The sequence below is a fragment of the Scomber japonicus genome, chromosome 16 (assembly GCF_027409825.1).
Source record: "Scomber japonicus isolate fScoJap1 chromosome 16, fScoJap1.pri, whole genome shotgun sequence".
Taxonomy (NCBI): Eukaryota; Metazoa; Chordata; class Actinopteri; order Scombriformes; family Scombridae; genus Scomber; species Scomber japonicus.
The window spans coordinates 1,635,193-1,655,192 of record NC_070593.1 but is presented as its reverse complement, the minus strand read 5'-3'; the positions used below and the strand labels follow the sequence as shown (position 1 = coordinate 1,655,192).

Below are 20,000 nucleotides of genomic sequence, written 5' to 3'. Positions count from 1 at the left end.
ACTGGTCTACAAATCACTGAATGGTTTAGGTCCAGAATACATGAATGACATGTTAGTAGAATATAAACCCAGTAGAGCTCTGAGATCTACTGACTCAGGTCAGATAGTTGAGCCCAGAGCTCTGAGATCTACTGACTCAGGTCAGATAGTTGAGCCCAGAGCTCTGAGATCTACTGACTCAGGTCAGATAGTTGAGCCCAGAGCTCTGAGATCTACTGACTCAGGTCAGATAGTTGAGCCCAGAGCTCTGAGATCTACTGACTCAGGTCAGATAGTTGAGCCCAGAGCTCTGAGATCTACTGACTCAGGTCAGATAGTTGAGCCCAGAGCTCTGAGATCTACTGACTCAGGTCAGATAGTTGAGCCCAGAGCTCTGAGATCTACTGACTCAGGTCAGATAGTTGAGCCCAGAGCTCTGAGATCTACTGGCTCAGGTCAGATAGATGAGCCCAGAGCTCTGAGATCTACTGACTCAGGTCAGATAGTTGAGCCCCGAGTTCAAACTAAACATGATGAAGCAGCTTTTACACAACTGGAACAAACTACCAGCAGAACTGAAATCATTTTTAAATCCAGGTTAAAAACATTTCTCTTCTCCTGAGCTTATGATTGAGCTCTTTTAATCTTTCATTTGCACTCTATGTCCTTTTAATGATTTTAAAGCTAATTTATTATTTTATGCTGCAATCTTATATTTAATGCTCTATTCTAGTATTTTATTTGTCTCTTTCTATTTTTCTGTACTTTGTTTTTATTATGGGGGGGGGGGGTAATTGCATGTTTTAATGTTTCTGTTTTATGTAAAGCACATTGAGTTGCCATTGTGTATGAAATGCGCTCTATAAATAAAACTGCCTTGCCTTATATAAGAGATAATCTGTTGTATGTAGGCTGCAAACGCTCTGCTAGTGTGAGTCCAGACTGATGCGGGAGAGGAGTTAGCAGTCTTGCAGCTTTTTATAACAAGCACGTGTTAAACAAAGACTGAAGTCTCCTCCTGCATGGAGAGTAAACTCTTCTACCTGCAGGCGCTTCAGCTCCACAGCTTTTAAACAGCGCGACAAAAACTCCTTCTTCCTCTTTCCATCCGAGCACTGAACATATTTATTAGTTTTTCTTTTATAAAGTTCATGTTTTTAATTCATGCAGCTAATGAAATGTGTTTCATCTGGTGTGTGATCTGTTCCTGCTGCAAAATAAACGATAAAGAATAAAATGAATCTGAATGTTTCCGTCTAAACGTCGCCCAAAGTTCAACCAAATTTTCAGAAAACCGTCAAAAGAAAATGTTGTAAATGAACTATTTACTGAATCTCCAGTGTTTCTACTCTCTTTACTCTATTTAATATGAAATGTAGGAATGTGTAAATACATATAGAGATGGTTGTTTAATGTGTAATGTTCTCTCTTTATTTAATCTTTAATTTAATCTTTATTTAATAGAAATGTAGGAATGTGTAAATACATATAAAGATAGATGTGTAGTGTGTATAATGTAATGTTCTCTCTATATTTAATAGTAATATGTAAATGCATGTAGAGATGGCTGTTTAATGTGTATAGTTCTCTCTTTATTTAATCTTTATTTAATCTTTAATTTAATCTTTATTTAATCTTTAATTTAATTTTTATTTAATCTTTAATTTAATCTATATTTAATAGTAATGTGTAAATGCATGTAGAAATGGTTGTTTAATGTGTAATGTTCTCTCTTTATTTAATCTTTAATTTAATCTTTAATTTAATCTTTAATTTAATCTATATTTAATCTTTAATTTAATCTTTAATTTAATCTTTAATTTAATCTTTATTTAATCTTTAATTTAATCTATATTTAATCTTTAATTTAATCTTTAATTTAATCTATATTTAATCTTTAATTTAATCTTTAATTTAATCTATATTTAATCTTTAATTTAATCTATATTTAATCTTTATTTAATCTTTAATTTAATCTTTATTTAATCTTTAATTTAATCTTTAATTTAATCTTTAATTTAATCTTTAATTTAATCTATATTTAATCTTTAATTTAATCTATATTTAATCTTTATTTAATCTTTAATTTAATCTTTAATTTAATCTTTATTTAATCTTTAATTTAATCTTTAATTTAATCTTTATTTAATCTTTAATTTAATCTATATTTAATCTTTATTTAATCTTTAATTTAATCTTTAATTTAATCTTTATTTAATCTTTAATTTAATCTATATTTAATCTTTATTTAATCTTTAATTTAATCTATATTTAATCTTTAATTTAATCTTTAATTTAATCTATATTTAATCTTTAATTTAATCTTTAATTTAATCTATATTTAATCTTTATTTAATCTTTAATTTAATCTTTATTTAATCTTTAATTTAATCTTTAATTTAATCTTTAATTTAATCTATATTTAATCTTTAATTTAATCTTTATTTAATCTTTAATTTAATCTTTATTTAATCTTTAATTTAATCTTTATTTAATCTTTAATTTAATCTTTAATTTAATCTTTATTTAATCTTTAATTTAATCTTTAATTTAATCTTTAATTTAATCTTTATTTAATCTTTAATTTAATCTTTAATTTAATCTTTAATTTAATCTTTAATTTAATCTTTAATTTAATCTTTATTTAATCTTTAATTTAATCTTTATTTAATCTTTATTTAATCTTTAATTTAATCTATATTTAATAGTAATATGTAAATGCATGTAAATGTGCTACCTGGTATTTGTTGGAGTCCAGCAGCAGCATCCTCCTCTGCCTGCTGCTCTCCTTCAGCTTCCTGTTTGCTCTCTGGATGCTTTTACTCCTTTCCTTGATGCTGAAACACAAACATGATTAGTTATTCAAACCCTCCCTCCTTCTTTCCTTTCCTTCTTTCCTTCCTTCCCTTCCTTTCCTTCCTTCCTTCTTTACTCCTTTCCTTGATGCTGAAACACAAACATGATTAGTTATTCAAACCCTCCCTCCTTCTTTCCTTTCCTTCTTTCCTTCCTTCCCTTCCTTTCCTTCCTTCCTTCTTTACTCCTTTCCTTGATGCTGACACACAAACATGATTACTTATTTAAACCCTCCCTCCTTCCTTCCTTTCCTTCCTTCCTTCCTTCCTTCCTTCCTTCCTTTCCTTCCTTCCTTCTTTCCTTGATGCTGAAACACAAACATGATTAGTTATTTAAACCCTCCCTCCTTCCTTCCTTTCCTTCCTTCCTTCCTTCCTTCCTTTCCTTCCTTCCTTCTTTCCTTGATGCTGAAACACAAACTCACTCAGTCACTGAGAAAAACCCTCCCTCCTTCCCTCCTTCCTTCCTTCCTTCCTTCCTTCCTTCCTTCCTTCCTTCTTTCCTTGATGCTGAAACACAAACTCACTCAGTCACTGAGAAAAACCCTGCCTCCTTCCCTCCTTCCTTCCTTCCCTCCTTCCTTCCTTCCTTCCTTCCTTCCTTTCCTTCCTTCCTTTCCTTCCTTCCTTTCCTTCCTTCTTCCTTTCCTTCCTTCTTTCCTTGATGCTGAAACACAAACTCACTCAGTCACTGAGAAAAACCCTCCACCTCCTTCCTTCCTTTCCTTCCTCCCTCCCCTCCTTTCCTCCATCCTTTTTCCTTTCCTCCCTCCTTCCTCCCTCCCCTCCTTTCTTTCCTTCCTTCCTTCCTCCATCCTTCCTTCCTTTCCTTCCTTCCTTCCTTCCTTCCACTCTCCTTTCCTTCCTTTTTCCTCCTTTCCTTCCTCCCTTCCCTTCCTTCCTTCCTTCCTTCCTCCCTTCCTTCTTTCCTTCCTCCATCCCCCTTCCTTCCTTCCTTCCTTTCCTTCCTCTCTCCCTCCTTTCCTTCCTTCTTCCTCCCTTCCTTTCCTTCCTTCTTCCTTCCTTCTTCCTTCCTCCCTCCTTTCCTTCCTTCTTCCTCCCTTCCTTTCCTTCCTTCTTCCTCCCTTTCCTTCCTTCCTCCCTCCCTTTCCTACCTTCTTCCTCCCTTCCTTTCCTTCCTTTTTCCTTCCTTCCTTCCTTCCTGTTCTATGTTCCTCTGTTCTATGTTCTATGTTCTCTGTTCTCTTACTGCTTTGCAGCGTAGTGTTGTTGGCTGATGAGTTCTTGGCTGCGTTCAGTGAAATGATCGACTCGCTGGTCCAAAGCCTTCAGAAGTCCTTCTAGTTCCTCCTGACGACCGAGCAGACCGTGAACGCCGTCCACCGAGTCCTGGACCAATAAATATAAAAAACACTTTATCAACGATTAATAAACACAAACACATCAACATACACTTATTATTTATACTGTACAAAAAAGTGTTTATACTATTGTCAGCGTTAACGTGTAATCGCAATTAGATTAATGCAATCCATAACGCATTCATTTTTTAAAATCTTATTTTAATGTGTCAAGCCTTTTTGTCCCTTCTACTCCCCTGTAGACGGCTCCTCTAGCTGTAGCGCTATGCTTTGAAGTGGCCTCCTGCAGTAAACCTACCGCGCTGATGGAAGTAAGAGAGCTACTGGACTTTTGAACGGCTTGTTTAACTTTAAAACACTTCCAGACGCTTCAGTTGACAAGTCAAAGTAAAATGCAACCTGTGTCAAACGGAGTTTAACTACCACCGGAGTACGTGGAGTTTGAGTTAGCACCTCCACGCTAAACACCCAGGTGCAGCCCAAGCCAGCCTCAGCTCCACCAAAGGACCATTTTGGAGTGTGGGGAGTCGCAGCAGAGCCGTGATTGATTCCCAGTTAAGACACTCTGGTAAGAAATGCTTTACATTATGGGCTTAAAACTGCCTTCAAATGGAAAATAACAGACTTTAAACATGCAATTCAAAAACGCCATTAATCGTGATTAACTATGGAAATTCTGCGATTAATCTCGATTAAAAATATAATCGTTTGACAGCTCTAGTTTTTACCTAACATTGAAGCACAGATGTGTTTAGAAAGCATCAATAGTCGATCTGACTGAATCTGAATGTTTCCATCTTAACGTAGCCCCAACCCTACCCTTTCAGAATAAAAAGACATTTGGGTGTTTTCACATTTTGGGCCACTTTAGGAAAAGCCTAACCCTAAACCCTTTCAAAATAAAATACATTTGAACTGTGAGAAGTCATCAAATTTCAGAATAAAAGACATTTGGGGTGTTTTTACATTTTGGGCCACTTTAGGAAAAGCCTAAACCTAAACCCTTTCAAATAAAATACATTTGAGGTGTTTTTACATTTTGGGCCACTTTAGGAAAAGCCTAACCCTAAACCCTTTCAAAATAAAATACATTTGAGGTGTTTTTACATTTTGGGCCACTTTAGGAAAAGCCTAACCCTAACCCTTTCAAAATAAAAGACATTTTAGGAGTTTTCATATTTTGGGCCACTTTAGGAAAAGCCTAACTCTAACCCTTTCAAAATAAAATACATTTGAGGTGTTTTCATATTTTGGGCCACTGTAGGAAAAGCCTAACCCTAACCCTTTCAAAATAAAATACATTTGAAGTGTGAAAAGTCATCAAATTTCAGAATAAAAGACATTTGGGGTGTTTTTACATTTTGGGCCACTTTAGGAAAAGCCTAACCCTAACCCTAACCCTTTCAAAATAAAATACATTTGAAGTGTGAAAAGTCATCAAATTTCAGAAATAAAAGACATTTGGGTGTTTTTACATTTTGGGCCACTTTAGGAAAAGTCTAACCCTAAACCCTTTCAAAATAAAATACATTTGAAGTGTGAAAAGTCATCAAATTTCAGAATAAAAGACATGTGGGGTGTTTTTAGAAGCTGTATCCTCACCCCGACGTCTTGGACCCTCAGTCGGGCTTCGTGTCCGGACAGCGCCGCCTCGATCCGGTCTCCTTCCTGGTTCAGTTTTCTGGAGTTCCACTTCCTGTTCCAAATGCTGCTTCTTATTGGCCCACAGCTTGTCCATTTTGGCCCAATCAGCATGCAGCGTGTCCAGCGTGTGTGTGATGTCATCGATCGCTGCGTTCCCATTGGACGAGCCCTGCTGGAGGGATTTACCCAACTTCTCCGTTTCCTTCAGTCTGAAACACAGAAAACACATTCAGGATTTACTCCTCCTCCTCCTCCTCTCCTCCTCCTCCTCTCCTCTCCTCTCTTCTCCTCTCCCCCCTCTTTACCTTCTCCTCCTCCTCTCCTCCTCCTCTCCTCCTCTTTACCTGCTCCTCCTCCTCCTCCTCCTCCTTCTCTCCTCTCCTCTCTTCTCCTCTCCCCCTCTTTACCTGCTCCGCCTCCTCTCCTCTCCTCTCCTCCTCTTTACCTTCTCCTCCTCCTCTCCTCTCCTCTCCTCCTCTTTACCTGCTCCGCCTCCTCTCCTCTCCTCTCCCTCCTCTTTACCTGCTCCTCCTCCTCTCCTCTCCTCTCCTCCTCTCCTCTCCTCTCTCCTCCTCCTCTCCTCTCCTCCTCTCCTTTCCTCCTCCTCTCCTCTCCTCTCTCCTCTCCTTTCCTCCTCTCCTCCTCTCCTCTCCTCCTCCTCTTTACCTCCTCCTCTCCTCCGCTCCTCTCCTCCTCTCATCCTCTTTACTTACTCCTCTCCTCCTCCCCTCCTCCTCCTCCTCCTCTCCTCCTCTTTACCTCCTCCTCTCCTCCTCCTCCTCCTCTCCTCCTCTTTACCTACTTCTCTCCTTCTCTACTCTCCTCTCCTCTCCTCTCTCCTCCTCTCTCCTCTTTACCTACTCCTCTCCTCCTCCTCCTCTCTTCCTCTTTACCTCCTCCTCTCCTCCTCCTCCTCTCCTCTCCTCTCCTCCTCTTTACCTGCTCCTCCTCCTCTCCTCCTCTTTACCTACTCTTCTCCTCTCTCCTCCTCTCCTTTGCTCCTCTTCCTCTCTCCCCCTCCTCTCCTGTCTCCTCTCCTCTCCTCTCCTCTCCTCTCCTCTCCTCTCCTCTCCCTCTCCTCCTCTTTACCTGCTCCTCTCCTCCTCTCCTCTCCTCCTCCTCTCCTCCACTCTCCTCCGCTCCTCTCCTCCTCTCATCCTCTTTACTTACTCCTCTCCTCCTCCCCTCCTCTCCTCCTCTCCTCTTTACCTGCTCCTCCTCTCCTCTCCTCTCCTTCTCTCCTCTTTACCTGCTCCTCCTCTCCTCTCCTCTCCTCTCCTCTCCTCTCCTCTCCTCTCCTCTCCTCTCCTCTCCTCTCCTTCTCTCATCCCTACCTGCTCCTCCCCCTCTCCTCGTCCTCCTCCTCTCCTCTCCTCTCCTCTCCTCCTCCTCCTTACCTGCTCCTCTGCTCCTCCATCTCCCTCCCGTAGCTCCTGGTGTTGCTCCAGCAGTGCTACAGCGGATGCTACGTCAGCAGCCACCTCCTCCTGCAGGAGGCGCTCCTGCACTGAGCCCACCCAGCGCTGCAGCTCCTTGGACTGCTGCTGGAAGCTCTGCAGCCTGCGCGCCTCCTCCAGGAGCCGCTGTCTCTCTGCAGCCTGATGCTTCACCTGGAGGAGGAGCACAGTGAGGAGGAGGAGGAGTCAGTGTGTTGGTTCTTTAATACATTTAGCTTCAAATAATAATAAAAATAATAATGTAAATGACTTTATGATCCTTTTAACTTGCTCTAAAGTTCTCTATGAATTAAATTATTATATTCACATAATTTAACACTTTTAACCCTCCTGTTGTCCTCGAGTCAAGGAAGAAGGAAAGAAGGGAGGAAGGAAGGAAGGAAGAAGGAAGGAAAGGGGGATGGAAGAATGGAAGGGAGAAGAAAGAAGGAAAGGAGGAAGGACGAAAAGAAAGAAGGAAGGAAGGAAGGAAGGAAGGAAAGGAGGAAGGGAAGATGGAAGGGAGGGAGGAAGGAAGGGAGGAAAAAAGAAGGAAGAGAGGAAGGTAGGAGGTAGGAAGGAAGGAAAGAAGGACAGAGGAAAGAAGGAAGGGAGGAAGGAAAGGAAGGAAGGAGGGAAGGAAGGAAAAGAAGACAGAAAGGAAAGATGGAAGGAAGAAAGGAAGGACAATAGAAGGAAGGAAAGAAGACAGGAAGGAAAGTGGGAAGAGAGGAAGGAAGGAAGGAAGGAAGGAAGGAACAGACAGGGTCAATTTGACCCGGGAGGACGACACAAGGGTTAAAAACATATTAAGCCCAAGATTTAGCCTTTAATGATGCAACAAGAAACGGAGCCAACCCAGGGTGTGACTCAGACTGTGATGATGAAGTGAACTCAGACTGTGATGATGTAGTGAACTCAGACTGTGATGATGAAGTGAACTCAGACTGTGATGATGTAGTGAACTCAGACTGTGATGATGAAGTGAACTCAGACTGTGATGATGAAGTGAACTCAGACTGTGATGATGAAGTGAACTCAGACTGTGATGATGAAGTGAACTCAGACTGTGATGATGAAGTGAACTCAGACTGTGATGATGAAGTGAACTCAGACTGTGATGATGAACTCTCACCTGCTTCAGCAGAGCCTCCAGACCTCGAACCTCCTCCATGATGGCTGCGCTCTCTGCCGGACTGCAGTCCTGCTTCCTGTAACACAGGAAATGAGGCTGATTGAAGACCATGTCCTCACTTCATATGAATGTTTAAAGCATCAAACAGGTCTGCTGTTTTCAATTTGACTTTTCTGTTTGGCTCAAAGCACCTAACATCACACTGTTATATTATTTACACCTGAGAATATTTAAAAGTTTTTGTGTTTGAACACCTTGTTGGTTTTAACTCTTTACATACTGTTCATATTCTGACTCATTATTTAGTCTCTACACCTGTTCAGGGTTAGGGTTCATTCATAAAGTCCCCATCAGTCATTGATAAATTGATTAATCCTTCAATTGATAATCTTTTGGAAACACTATCACTATCTTATAGAATATGATGAATACAGCAACGTGTTCCAATGCTGATTTTTTTTAGTTTTTTTGTCCATTTGTTTAAATAAAAATGTGAATCAGCTGCACTAAGATAAAAAACAGGTGCATTTTATTTCCATTGTTGTAAACTGTGGGTCATATTAAGAAAAGTCTGGATAAAATAAATATGTATCAGGTGTTTTTACAGTATAAATGGGTCAAATTTGAAATAAAAACATTTAGTATATCTCTGTCAACAGGTGAAAAAGTCAAACCTCCAACAGAAACTAAGAAACACAACATTGATATTAAAAGAAGAGAAGAAACTATATTTCTAATCTTCCTATGACTTTAAATTCATGCATTTAACTTTTAACTCCTTCATAACTCTCTTCAGGCCATTTCTTCTTCTTCTTTACTTCTACTTTAACCCTTTATTGGGCAAATAATTATATTTGGTAACTTCTGTAAATATCCCAAAATATCCTTCCTTCCTTCCTTTCCTTCCTTTCTCCCTGCCTTCTTTCTTCCCTTCCTCTTTTCCTTTCTCCCTCCCTCGTTCCTTATTTCCTCCATCCTTCCTTCCTTTCCTTCCTTCCATCTGTCCTTCCTCCCTCCCTTCTTTCCTTCCTCCGTCCTTCCTTCCTTCCTTCCTTTCCTTACTTCCATCTGTTCTTCCTCCCTCCCTCCTTCTCTCCTCCCTTCCTTCTTTCTTCCCGTTCCTCCTTCTCTCTTTCTTTCCTCCCCCCTACCTTCCTTCCTTCCTTCTTTCCTCCGTCCTTCCTTCCTTTCTTCCTTCCATCTGTCCTTCCTCCCTCCCTCCTTCTCTCCTCCCTTCCTTCTTTCCTTCCTCCGTCCTTCCTTCCTTCTTTTCCTTACTTCCATCTGTTCTTCCTCCCTCCCTCCTTCTCTCCTCCCTTCCTTCTTTCTTCCCATTCCTCCTTCTCTCTTTCTTTCCTCCCCCCTACCTTCCTTCCTTCCTTCTTTCCTCCGTCCTTCCTTCCCTTCCTTCCTTCCATCTGTCCTTCCTCCCTCCCTCCTTCTCTCCTCCCTTCCTTCCTTCCTTCCTTCCTCCGTCCTTCCTTCCTTCCTTTCCTTACTTACATCTGTTCTTCCTCCCTCCCTCCTTCTCTCCTCCCATTCCTCCTTCTCTCTTTCTTTCCTCCCCCCTACCTTCCTTCCTTCCTTCTTTCCTCCGTCCTTCCTTCCCTTCCTTCCTTCCATCTGTCCTTCCTCCCTCCCTCCTTCTCTCCTCCCTTCCTTCCTTCCTTCCTTCCTCCGTCCTTCCTTCCTTCCTTTCCTTACTTACATCTGTTCTTCCTCCCTCCCTCCTTCTCTCCTCCCATTCCTCCTTCTCTCTTTCTTTCCTCCCCCCTACCTTCCTACCTTCCTTCCTTCTTTCCTCCGTACTTCCTTCCTTTCCTTCCTTCCCTTCCTTCCTTCCATCCATCCTTCCTTCCTTCCTTCCTTCCGTCCTCCCTTCCTTCCTCCCTTCCTTTCAATGACTGTCCTATAAAGGGTTAACTTATTAAACTTTCTCTCCAGCTGAAGTCAGACTCACATCTTGGCGACGCTCTTCAGGTATGCGATCTTCCCCTCCAGAGTGTGGATGTCTCTGAGCGCCTGCGCCTGGTTCTTCTCCTCCGTCAGCAGAGTGAAGGAGCTGCAGCCCACGTCCACCACGTCCAGCTGAGCCAGCTGACCCTGCAGCTGCTGCTTGGCTTCCTCACAGCTCTGCAGGAAGGACTGAACGTCTGCCGTACTCAGCAGCTCGTGACCTTTCTCATCCTTCAGCTGCTGGATCCGATCCCACCTGCAGACACCAGGACAGGAAGAGGAGGAAGAGGAAGAGGAGGAGGAAGAGGAAGAGGAAGAAGAGAGGGTTAGTGTCACATTTAACCCTTTATAGAACACTCATTGAAACAATGGAGGAAGGAAGGATGGAAGGAAGGAAGGAAGGAAGGAAGGGAAGGAGGGAGGGTGGAAGGAAAGGAAGGAAGGGCAGAGGAAAGAAAGAAGGAAGGAAGGATGGTAGGGGGGAGGAAAGAAAGAGAGAAGGAGGGAGGGAGGAAGGGAAGAAAGAAGGAAGGAAGGAAGAAGAAAGGGGGATGGAGGAAGGAAAGAAGGAAGGGAGGAGAGAAGGAGGGAGGGAGGAAGAACAGATGGAAGGAAGGAAAGGAAGGAAGGAAGGAAGGAAGGATGGAGGAAGGAAAGAAGGAAGGGAGGAGAGAAGGAGGGAGGGAGGAAGGACAGATGGAAGGAAGGAAAGGAAGGAAGGACGGAGAAAATAAGGAACGATTGAGGGAGAAAGGAAAAGAGGAAGGGAAGAAAGAAGGCAGGGAGGAAGGAAAGGAAGGAAGGAAGGAAGGAAGGAAGGAAGGATATTTACAGAAGTTACCAAATATAATTATTTGCTCAATAAAGGGTTAAAAAGTGAAAATAAACGTATGAATAACTTCACACATTCTTTTTTGTGGACCCAGCATCAAATTTCTGCTTTTAATCCATTTAGAGAGAATATATTAGAGGATTATGGTAAAAATGTCTAAGTGGTGTAACCATAAAAACTTTGTACCAAATAATTCAACGTTGCTTAAAACAGTAAATAGTCAATAAAACACCTTCCTTCCTTCCTTCCTTCCTTCCTTCCTTCCTTCCTTCCTTCCTTCCTACCTTCCTTCCTTCCTAGCTTCCTAGCTTCCTACCTTCCTTCCTTCCTTCCTTCCTTCCTTCCTTCCTTCCTTCCTTCCTACCTTCCTACCTTCCTTCCTTCCTTCCTTCCTTCCTTCCTACCTTCCTTCCTTCCTTCCTTCCTAGCTTCCTACCTTCCTACCTTCCTTCCTTCCTTCCTTCCTACCTTCCTTCCTTCCTTCCTTCCTACCTTCCTACCTTCCTTCCTTCCTTCCTTACTACCTAACACCATATCAACTAGTTTGGCATGATCTTACATCCTTCCTTCCTTCCTTCCTTCCTTCCTACCTAACACCATATCAACTAGTTTGGCATGATCTTACATCCTTCCTTCCTTCCTTCCTTCCTTCCTTCCTTCCTTCCTTCTTTCCTTCCTTCCTACCTAACACCATATCAACTAGTTAGGCATGATCTTACATCCTTCTTCCTTCCTTCCTTCCTTCCTTCCTTCCTTCCTTCCTTCCTACCTAACACCCTATCAACTAGTGTGGCATGATCTTACATTATAACTTTTATATTAAATAAAGCTAATGGAATACTATTGTTGTAAATATTACATTTAATCTGGTTACCATGGAGACCAGGAAACATTTATCATTCTTTTGTGGTTACACCATTTGACATTTTCAGGAGCATTCAGTCTGACTTTTGGTATAAAATGGTGCAAATGTCATTTAAATGATATAAAACCAACAAAAATACTAAATGTACATTTTAACAAACCTGATGCTGCTTTTATATCTAGTTTAACTGATTTATGGATTCATCATCTTACCAACATTTATTATCTCTGACCCGTAAACATAAAGGTGGATTCTGAAGTTTTATTCTTTTATTATTTCTGATGATTAACTTTAATCTGGACTGATGAGTGTCTGTTAGTGTTCGTACCTGTTAGAAACCTTCTTCTGTCTCGCTTGGATCTCTCTCTGCTTACTGTGCCGGCTCTTCACCAGCTCCTCCGCCATGCGCATGATGTCATCCAACTGGCCACGCCCACTTCGCCAACTCAGTCAGGAAGTTCTGGACCAGGAAGTCAAAGTCAGTGAAGGATAAAAGCAGCATCGTCTCTCAAGTTTCCAGAACAGAGCAACGAGCAGAGCAGCATCTAACAGTGTGTTGAGTATCAGGATGCAATCAGGCTCAGTGTGACTTTCTGCTCTGCCTTTGATAGAACCACACATTATCACAAAGATTTGATTTGCTGTTTGGATAAAAGGCCTTTCATGTAATTAATGGAAACTCTTGGTCATATACAGTGTTGGGTACGTTACTTTTAAAAAGTAATTAGTTATAGTTACAGTTACTTCTCCCAAAAAGTAATAGTATAGTAGTATAAAAGTAACTAGTTTCCAGGGAAAGTAACTATTGCGTTGATTTAAAAAATAATCATTTTTAAAAAAAATATTAAATATGTCTGTTTTGTGTTTTTGGCCACAAGTTTTGTAGTCGCGTGCCGTTGAGAGATGCTTCTTTAGGTCAGAGTTGCTTGTAACGGACGCTCTGATACATAATGTACATTTCACATGTATGTTCCTGCCTTTTACCTCAAGAACATTAAAGTAGTGTCTGTACTTCCTGTTTAAAAACGCAACCTTTTCCTCTGAACTCGCCATCGCTGCAGCTTCTGCTAGTTTGTGTGTGTGAGGCCTCTGATTGGCTTACCATGAAATCTTACTCTGCCTTAACCAATAATCATCACGGTTGTCCCGCCCCTCCCTTCTCCCGTTCCCCTCTCCAAAAAAAAAAAAAAAAAAGGAGGCTTTGCATCTTTTGTGGCTGAGAGCAAAGTTGGATGAGAACAGGTTCGCTGAGTAGATTAGCTTCAGTTTGTAACGTGCCTCATTTCATTAAGTAACGTAACAGCGTTGTAACCATGGAAATAGTAATTAGTTACATTACCTGTTACTGAAAAAAGTAACGCCGTTTATTTAAATGGTGTTATTCCCATCACTGTTCATATATAACTCTGATCAGAGTACCAAGATGAAGAGCTGACCTCGTATTTGGCCTGCACCACCCCCAGGTTGTCTGCGTCGGTGCTGAAGGTGTTCAGTACGTTCTCCTTGTCCTCCATCCACGACTCAAACTCCTGGCAGCTGTTGTAGAATCGATGCAGACGCAGAGTTTCCTCCAGACTCCTCGCCTTCGACTGCACACACAAACCAAACCTCAACCTCCACCTCCACCTCCACCTCCACCTCCACCTCCACCTCAACCTCCACCTCCACCTCCACCTCCACCTCCACCTCCACCTCAACCTCACACTGAACACTGTTACAAGATGTATTATAACAAACCAACACTACTGAAACTCAAAATAAAACCTCAAAATAAAACTACTTAAACCTCCTGGAAGGAAGGAAGGAAGGAAGGAAGGAAGGAAGGAAGGAAGGAAAGAAGGAAGGAAGGAAAGGAGTAAGGAGGGAGGGAAGGAAGGAAGGAAAGGAGTAAGGAGGGAGGGAGGCAGGAAAGACAGATAGAAGGATGGAAGGAAGGACAATAAGACTGGAAGGAAGGAGGGAAAGGAGTAAGGAGGGAGGGAGGAAGGAAGGAAGGAAGGAAAGGAGTAAGGAGGGAGGAAGGAAGGAAAAGAGTAAGAGGGAGGAAGGAAGGAAGGAAGGAAGAAAATTAGGAAGGAAAGGAAAGGAAAGGAAAGGAAAGGAAAGGAAAGGAAAGGAAAGGGAAAGAGTAAGGAGGGAGGGAGGGAGGAAGGAAGGAAGGAAGGATGGAAGGAAGGAAAAGAGTAAGGAGGGAGGAAGGAAGGAAGGAAGGAAGGAAGGAAGGAAGGAAGGAACAGTCAGAAGAGATGGGGTCAATCTGACCCAGGAGGGTTAAACTCTCAACTACATTTCCCATGATTCCCCTCTCACCTCCCTGACTCCTGACTCCAGTACTATCAGACTACATTTCCCATGATGCCCCTCTCACCTCCCTGACTCCTGACTCCAGTACTATCAGACTACATTTCCCATGATGCCCCTCTCACCTCCCTGACTCCTGACTCCAGTACTATCAGACTACATTTCCCATGATGCCCCTCTCACCTCCCTGACTCCTGACTCCAGTACTATCAGAATACATTTCCCATGATGCCCCTCTCACCTCCCTGACTCCTGACTCCAGTACTATCAGACTACATTTCCCATGATGCCCCTCTCACCTCCCTGACTCCTGAGTCCAGTACTATCAGACTACATTTCCCATGATGCCCCTCTCACCTCCCTGACTCCTGACTCCAGTACTATCAGACTACATTTCCCATGATGCCCCTCTCACCTCCCTGACTCCTGACTCCAGTACTATCAGACTACATTTCCCATGATGCCCCTCTCACCTCCCTGACTCCTGAGTCCAGTACTATCAGACTACATTTCCCATGATGCCCCTCTCACCTCCCTGACTCCTGACTCCAGTACTATCAGACTACATTTCCCATGATGCCCCTCTCACCTCCCTGACTCCTGACTCCAGTACTATCAGACTACATTTCCCATGATGCCCCTCTCACCTCCCTGACTCCTGACTCCAGTACTATCAGACTACATTTCCCATGATGCCCCTCTCACCTCCCTGACTCCTGACTCCAGTACTACCAGACTACATTTCCCATGATGCCCCTCTCACCTCCCTGACTCCTGAGTCCAGTACTATCAGAATACATTTCCCATGATGCCCCTCTCACCTCCCTGACTCCTGACTCCAGTACTATCAGACTACATTTCCCATGATGCCCCTCTCACCTCCCTGACTCCTGACTCCAGTACTATCAGACTACATTTCCCATGATGCCCCTCTCACCTCCCTGACTCCTGACTCCAGTACTATCAGACTACATTTCCCATGATGCCCCTCTCACCTCCCTGACTCCTGACTCCAGTACTATCAGACTACATTTCCCATGATGCCCCTCTCACCTCCCTGACTCCTGACTCCAGTACTATCAGACTACATTTCCCATGATGCCCCTCTCACCTTCACCAGGTTGTAGAGGGAGTTGTAGTCCTGGTCCAGGCTGCTCTGGGTGCTCTCCACAGTGTCTCTCTGGTACTGAGGGTCCGGCAGGTTGGACGTCTGGATCTCGGACGTGTTGCGACGCATCGAGCGGCTTCGCCTCGGACGACTCAACTTCCCGCTTGGGCTTTCTGCCGCGCCATTGGTCGAGGAGGGCGGGGTGGGCGGAGCCTGAAGAGAGAGGAGGATGAGATGGATTATTAATCTACGAGAGAAAAGTCTGAACACTGCAGCTCCTCATGTGGGAATTTATCAGTATATAACCAGCATGAGGAAGAGAGGAAGGAAGGAAGGAAGGAAGGAAGGAAGGAAGGAAGGAAGGAAGGAAGGAAGGAAGGAAGGAAGGAAGGAAAGAAAGAAAGAAAGAAAGAAAGAAAGAAAGAAAGAAAGAAAGAAAGAAAGAAAGAAAGAAAGAAAGAAAGAAAGAAAGAAGGAAGGAAGGAAGGAAAAAGACAGTAAGGAAAGATGGAAGGAAGGGAAGATGGTAGAAAGGAAGGAAAAGAAGACAGGAAGGAAGGAAGGAAGGATGGTTGGATGGAAAGGAAAGAAGGAAGGAAGAAAGAAAAGAAGGATGGAGGGAAGGAAGGAAGGAAGGATGGATGGAGGAAAGGAAGGAAGGAAGGAAGGAAGGAAGGAAGGATGGAGGGAAGGAAGGAAGGATGTAAGGAAAAGAAGACAGGAAGGAAAGAAGGGAAGATGCAAGAAAAAAAAAGAAGGAAGGAATGAAGTAAAAGAAGACAGGCAGGAAGGAAGAAAGGAAGGAAAGAAGGAAGGAAGGAAGGTAAGTAAAAGTAAAAGAAGACAGGAAGAAAGGAGGGTCAGATTAGACCCTCAGCAGGCCGGTTCTGGCCCACGAGCCTCATGTTTGACACCCTGAACTAAAACACAAATGACCTCGGTCACCTGACGAGTGAGTGAGTCACATGATGTGTTAAAGTAGCTGCATGTAACAAATATATTCCAAGTAATCATAAAATGGCCCTAAATATCACCAGACATTAAGGAATCATGTTCATTTCCAACACTGATATCACTGACAGTAGTAGTCCAGCCACCACCTAGCTACTAATCACCAAGCAGGCGGGGAGTTCTGGTCCTCTGAAAAGAAGCCAACCAGGAAGTAACTTAGAGCTGCATTCTATCAAAAGGCCACCAGGGGGCGACCGTCTCTATACAAGTCAATGGAGAATTCACCAACTTCTCACTTGATTTCTAACCTCAGTAAACGTTTTCAAAATGTGTTTATGGTCTCAATCGCTAGTTTAAAGCCTTCTTCAATGCAGTATGATGTTCATTTGGGACATTTTGGCCTCCCTGATTTTATATGTGACGATAAAGCAGGGTATGCATTAGGGCGTGGCTACGTCCTGATTGACAGGTTGATTGACCAATGTCCTCCAGATCCAGCCCTCTCAATCAATCGCAGCCTCCCCGCTCCGCCATTAGCCCCGCCCATACTTCCGTCCATGACTCCGCCTCATGCCCATATAAGTAGAATCCGTGTTCTTTTTTTCCCAGCATGCACCTGAAATTTTCAAGATGGCGCTGCCTAGATTCGATACTATTGGCTTCTGAGCAGCAGTCCACAAACCAATGGGTGACGTCATGGACGTTACGTCCATTTCTTTTATACAGTCTGTGTCACCAAGTCAGTACTGATGCTCCACCCACCACCTAGCTACCAATCACCATGTCAGTACCGATGCTCCGCCCACCACCTAGCTACCAATCACCAAGTCAGTACTGATGCTCCACCCACCACCTAGCTACCAATCACCAAGTCAGTACTGATGCTCCACCCACCACCTAGCTACCAATCACCAAGTCAGTACCGATGCTCCACCCACCACCTAGCTACCAATCACCAAGTCAGTACTGATGCTCCACCCACCACCTAGCTACCAATCACCAAGTCAGTACCGATGCTCCACCCACCACCTAGCTACCAATCACCAAGTCAGTACTGATGCTCCACCCACCACCTAGCTACCAATCACCAAGTCAGTACCGATGCTCCACCCACCACCTAGCTACCAATCACCAAGTCAGTACCGATGCTCCACCCACCACCTAGCTACCAATCACCAAGTCAGTACCGATGCTCCACCCACCACCTAGCTACCAATCACCAAGTCAGTACTGATGCTCCACCCACCACCTAGCTTAGCGTTGTGACAATTTGAGAAACAAAACAAGGGGATGTATAGGAGATGCCTTTGAAACAGGTCGGGATGTCTGACTGTGGGTCACTTCGCATTGTGTATGTTGCACTCGTCTCGCGCACATGCAGGATCACGTCCAACAACTGGCAACCCGCGTGAAGTAGACTCTGGCAGGGAGGGGGTGAGGAAGGAAGGAAGGAAAGGAGGGAGGGGGGCAAGGAGTAACAGCTCTCTCCAGTGTTTTGAACGTGGGCTGCAGTACCATTTCTAAACACTTGGTGTCAGAGTTACATACTTCAACTTTAAAGCACACTTAATACGTCACAGGAAACAAAATAATGTTTAAATAAAAAGAAGAAACATGAACAAATAATAAGCACCATTATATCTATATAGCTAGATTTAAATGTTTTTTTTTGATATATTATTGATCTGAAATGATTGATATTGATAGGTTATTGCTTATTGATCGTACGGCGGCCGGCTGCATGTTCAGGTAGGTCTTTGGGATCAGCTGCTGGTTTCCTTGACTGTCTCTGGCCAGAAATCTGTCGTCTCTGTCCGGATCAGCGCTGATGACGGTCACCACCTCATCCCGATCCCACTGAAACTGACCTGGAACCAGTGAAACAGTCACAGTTAACATCAGAACAGGAAGGAAGGAAGGAAGGAAGGAAGGGAGGAAGGAGGGAAGGAAGGAAGGAAAAGAGAGAGGGAAGGATGTGGGACGAAAGAAGGATGGGGGGAAGGAAAGAAAGAAGGAAGGAAGGAAGGAAGGAAGGAAGGAAGGAAGGAAGGAAGGAAGGAAGGAAAAGAGAGAGGGAAGGATGTGGGACGAAAGAAGGATGGGGGGAAGGAAAGAAAGAAGGAAGGAAGGAAGGAAGGAAGGAAGGATGGAGGGAAGGATGGAAGGATGGAGGGAAGGAAGGAAGGAAGGAAGGATGGAGGGAAGGAAAGTAAGAAGGAAGGATGGAAGGAAGGAAGGAAGGAAGGAAAGATGGAGGGAAGGAAGGATGAAGGGAAAGAAGGAAGGAAGGAAAGATGGAAGGGAGGAAGGGAGGAAGGAAGGAAGGATGGAGGGAAGGAAAGCAAGAAGGAAGGATGGAAGGAAGGAAGGAAGGAAGGAAGGCAGGAAGGACGAATGGATGGGGGAAGGAAGGAAGGAAGGAAGGAAATAAGGAAGGTAGGAAGGTAGGAAGGAAGGAAAGAAGGAAGGAAAAGAAGCTACCTCGGCTGTATCTGAAGCGGATCTTGAAGGAAGGAAGGAGGGAAGGAGGGAAGGAAGGAAAGAAGGAAGGAAGGAAGGAAAATAAGATACCTCGGCTGTATCTGAAGCGGATCTTGAAGGAAGGATGGAGGGAAGGAAGGAAGGAAGGAAGGAAGGAAGGAAGGAAGGAAAATAAGATACCTCGGCTGTATCTGAAGCGGATCTTGGCTTTATTCTCTTCCCTCTGGACCTTTGATGATCTCACGGGATCCCTCCCTCGTCTGGCTTTGGGTGGTGATGTCACTGCTGCTGGTCCTTCCTCCTCAGATGATGATGATGATGATGATGAGTACTGGACCATCGTAGTCTGCTGCAGCTCCGCCTGCAAGGGAACAGTTTCATTTATAGTTGTTTCACCTCTTTCTGTTGTTAAAAAGGTGTTTTCCTCTCTGTAATCATTCCTTCTGTTCATACTGACGATGATCAGCTTCTATTGAGCTTCATCAGACTGAGTTAGTCATATCAGAGGAAGAAGGAAGGAAGAAAGAAAGAAAGAAAGAAAGAAAGAAAGAAAGAAAGAAAGAAAGAAAGAAAGAAAGAAAGAAAGAAAGAAGAGAAAACGAAGGATCAGAAGAATAGAGGAGAGAACTTCTTCAAATTTCTTTCTTTCTTTCTTTTTTCTCCTTCCTTTCTCCTCCTCTCCTCTCTTCCTCTCCTCCTCTCCTCCTCCTCTCCTCCACTCCTCCTCTCCTCTCCTCCTCTCCTCCTCCTCCACCCCTCCTCTCCTCTCTTCCTCTCCTCCTCTCCTCCTCCTCTCCTCCACTCCTCCTCTCCTCTCCTCCTCTCCTCCTCCACCCCTCCTCTCCTCTCCTCCTCTCCTCCACCCCTCCTCTCCTCTCCTCCCCTCTCCTCTCCTCTCCTCTCTCTTTCTCGTCTGCCTTTCCTTCTTTCTGTTGTCATACATCTCCTCCTTTTTCTTTCTCTTTCCTCCTCGTTCTTCTTTTTCTTTCTTTCTTTTGTTTTTTCTTTCCTTCCTTCCCTTCTTTCTTTCTCTCTTTCCATTCAGATTAACTTTTAAACACGTTTCATCAGATCAGATATCACATGTGTTAAACAGTGTAGAATAAACCGTCTTAAAGTGAATGAATGAGAAGTC

At 43.4% G+C, this 20,000-nt stretch overlaps 1 protein-coding gene across 1 annotated transcript in view; it reads right to left on the bottom strand.

Annotated features, from left to right (window-relative positions):
- Nucleotides 1-20,000, bottom strand: part of sptbn5 (spectrin, beta, non-erythrocytic 5) — a 38,605-nt gene that overhangs the window by 1,418 nt on the left and 17,187 nt on the right. The window contains exons 18-28 of the mRNA XM_053336201.1: nucleotides 19,046-19,226; nucleotides 18,113-18,252; nucleotides 15,437-15,646; nucleotides 13,461-13,613; nucleotides 12,353-12,447; nucleotides 10,332-10,583; nucleotides 8,372-8,447; nucleotides 7,258-7,410; nucleotides 5,727-6,002; nucleotides 4,045-4,184; nucleotides 2,717-2,816 (exon numbers count right to left, since the gene is read on the bottom strand). Of these exons, the coding sequence (XP_053192176.1) occupies nucleotides 2,717-2,816; nucleotides 4,045-4,184; nucleotides 5,727-6,002; nucleotides 7,258-7,410; nucleotides 8,372-8,447; nucleotides 10,332-10,583; nucleotides 12,353-12,447; nucleotides 13,461-13,613; nucleotides 15,437-15,646; nucleotides 18,113-18,252; nucleotides 19,046-19,226 (1,776 nt within the window). The remainder of the gene's footprint in view (nucleotides 1-2,716; nucleotides 2,817-4,044; nucleotides 4,185-5,726; nucleotides 6,003-7,257; nucleotides 7,411-8,371; nucleotides 8,448-10,331; nucleotides 10,584-12,352; nucleotides 12,448-13,460; nucleotides 13,614-15,436; nucleotides 15,647-18,112; nucleotides 18,253-19,045; nucleotides 19,227-20,000) is intronic.